Source organism: Mesitornis unicolor, unplaced genomic scaffold, assembly GCF_000695765.1.
Source record: "Mesitornis unicolor isolate BGI_N332 unplaced genomic scaffold, ASM69576v1 scaffold40045, whole genome shotgun sequence".
Taxonomy (NCBI): Eukaryota; Metazoa; Chordata; class Aves; order Mesitornithiformes; family Mesitornithidae; genus Mesitornis; species Mesitornis unicolor.
In genome coordinates, this window is record NW_010184170.1 from 401 (window position 1) to 3,151 (window position 2,751).

The following is a 2,751-nucleotide window of genomic DNA, read 5'->3' on the forward strand; positions in this document are numbered from 1 at the left end:
TGTGGGGGCTCACCCCGACTACAACGAGGAGGAGGAGGAGCAGAAATACTTCCGCCGCAAGCGCCTCGGCGTGGTCAAGAACGTCCTGGCTGCCAGCCTGGCTGGCATGCTCACCTATGGCGTCTACCTGGGTACAGTCCTGTCCCTCCCAGGAGACCCCCGCTGTGGTGTGAGGGGGCTCAGGCTGGGGGGAGTGACAGCCACTGCCCCCCTCCCCAGGCCTCCTGCAGATGCAGCTGATCCTGCACTATGATGAGACCTACCGGGAGGTGAAATACAGCAACATCCAACTGGAAGACATTGACCACAAGGTGCTGATGGGCATCAACATCACCCCTGTCACAGCACTGCTCTACACACCCGTCCTCATCAGGTAACAGCGCTGCCTGCGCTCCCCGCCGGCACACTGGGCACGGGCGCCCACGCTTGTCCTTCCTCGCCCTGGCAGGTTTTTCGGCACCAAGTGGGCCATGTTCCTCGCAGTGGGGATCTATTCCCTCTTCGTCTCCAGCAACTACTGGGAGCGTTACTACACGCTGGTGCCTTCTGCCGTGGCCATCGGGGTGGCCATCGTGCCCCTCTGGGCTTCCATGGGCAACTACATCACACGGTAGGCAATGGAGGGGGGTGAGCGGCGGGGGCAGGGGGCACACGCTGACCCTCCATGCCACGCAGGATGGCCCAGAAGTACTACGAGTACGTCAACTACAAGGAGGACCAAGTGCAGGAGCAGCAGCGGGCGCCACGGGGTGCCTGCAACACCTACATCATCATCTTCCAAACCGTCTTCTACGTCTGCTTCCATGTGAGTGCCAGCATGGCATGGGCAGGGGGCCGCGCTGGGCAGCCCGGCGCTGAGCATCTCCCGCTGTGTGTCTTGCAGCTCAGCTTCGTCTGCGCTCAGATGCCCACGCTCTTCTTCCTCAACAACTACCTCTACCAACTCAACCACACGCTCTACGCGGTCAAGCACTGCGGTAAGCATGCGGGACGGCACGGTGGCATGGGGATCTCCCCAGCTGGGGCTGAGCTGTGGCGTGTGCTTTCCCTGGCAGGGACCCTGAGCCACGGTACGCTGCCCGGCTTCAACAAGACGGTGCTGCAGAGCCTGCCTCGCAGCGTCAACCTCATCATTGTAGAGAGTGCCTTGATGGCAGCCGCCTTCCTCGCCATGCTGGTGGTGAGTGCCCGGGCGGGCAGGGGACAAGCCGTGACACTGGTGGTGCCTCACCTACCGCCACGCGGCAGGTCCTGGTGCTCTGCGGCTCAGCGTATCGGCCCACGGAGGAGATCGACCTGCGCAGCATCGGCTGGGGAAACATTTTCCAGCTGCCCTTCAAGCACATGCGGGACTACCGCCTACGCCACCTCTTCCCCTTGTTCACCTACAGTGGCTTCGAGGTGCTCTTCGTCTGCACTGGCTTCTCCTTGGTAGGGTCCAGGGACAGGGCAGGGGGTGACAGATGGGGGACAGCCCCCACCTGGGTGATGCTGAGCATGTTCTCACTGCAGAACTACGGCGTGTGCGCCTTGGGGCTGGAGAAGCTGGCGTATCTCCTCATGGCCTACGGCTTCTCCGCCTCGGCCTGCTCCAGCCTGGCCCTCTGCGTGTTGCACGTGCGGCGGCAGGTCCCGCTGCTGGCCGGAGCCATCATCCATGCTGCTCTCCTGGTCACTCTCTTTTGCTGGGCACCTGAACCCCGGCACCTGGTCCAGGCACCTCTGCTCTATGCAATAGCTGTGCTCTGGGGCACAGGCAGCGCCCTCAACAAGACTAGCATTAGCAGTGAGTACCAGGAAGGTCCCTTGCAGTCTTTCTTGTCCCCCAGCATGACCAGGTTGTCCCTAGATCCCCAACACGTCCTCTTCTTATGTCCCCTACCACCACAACCTGGTGGTCCCCCACTCCTTGGGCCCACTGACAAGGAGCAGGACAGACCCACAGCACTTGGGTCCTGCTCACAGTGCCCCAAGAGGGGACACTGGGACGGGAGGGAGATGCTGACAGCAGGTCCTGTCTGACACAGTCCTCCTGGGCATGCTGTATGAGGATAAGGGACGCCAAGACTTCATCTTCACCATCTACCACTGGTGGCAGGCTCTGGCAATCTTCACCGTCTACCTGTGGTCAGGGTTGCCCATGAAGGTGAGCATGGCCAGGTGGGCAGCCGTCTTCACAGTGCTTCCCAACTGGCTCCATCACATCTGGAGTCCGCTGAGCTCAGAGAGCGATGCAGTGCTACGCTGATCCCCCGCTTTGCCCTCTCACAGGCCAAGCTCTCCATCATGCTGCTGACGCTGGCGGTGGCAGTGGGGGCCTACCTGTGGATGGAGCACAAGTTGGCACATCACGTGGCCTACCGTCTGCCCCGCATCCCCCGGCCACGCCACAAGATGCGAGGCTACCGCTACTTGGAAGAGGATGACTCTGACGAAACTGGCTCCGAGGGCGATGGTGGCAAGGACGACAACAATGAACACCCAGCAGAGGCCACCAGCAGGGACGAGCTGCCAAAAAATGATGAGAACCAGCTGGGTTAGAGACAGCCTGTCCTGGCTCACCTCCATGGTGGACTCCCCACTCTCTGTACCTGATGGGGAGTCTACAACCCTTCCTGGAGCTGCCCAAACCTCTCCCCCGTGGGTCCAAACTTCCACAGGACCCCCTCAGGTCAGGCTTGCAGTCCCTCCAAGCAGGCCTGCAAACCCCCTGGGCAGGCCCACAGCCCCTCAGGCAACCCCCACAGCCCC

General features: G+C 61.9%; 1 protein-coding gene across 1 annotated transcript in view; it reads left to right on the forward strand.

The window, feature by feature from the left end:
- The window catches only part of UNC93B1 (unc-93 homolog B1 (C. elegans)), a 2,721-nt gene extending 180 nt beyond the window's left edge, over positions 1-2,541 (forward strand). The window contains exons 2-11 of the mRNA XM_010184383.1: positions 8-131; positions 220-373; positions 449-610; positions 676-805; positions 884-977; positions 1,056-1,180; positions 1,249-1,431; positions 1,513-1,786; positions 2,028-2,146; positions 2,272-2,541. Coding sequence (XP_010182685.1) covers positions 8-131; positions 220-373; positions 449-610; positions 676-805; positions 884-977; positions 1,056-1,180; positions 1,249-1,431; positions 1,513-1,786; positions 2,028-2,146; positions 2,272-2,541 — 1,635 coding nt within the window. The remainder of the gene's footprint in view (positions 1-7; positions 132-219; positions 374-448; positions 611-675; positions 806-883; positions 978-1,055; positions 1,181-1,248; positions 1,432-1,512; positions 1,787-2,027; positions 2,147-2,271) is intronic.
- Positions 2,542-2,751: the final 210 nt, after the last annotated feature.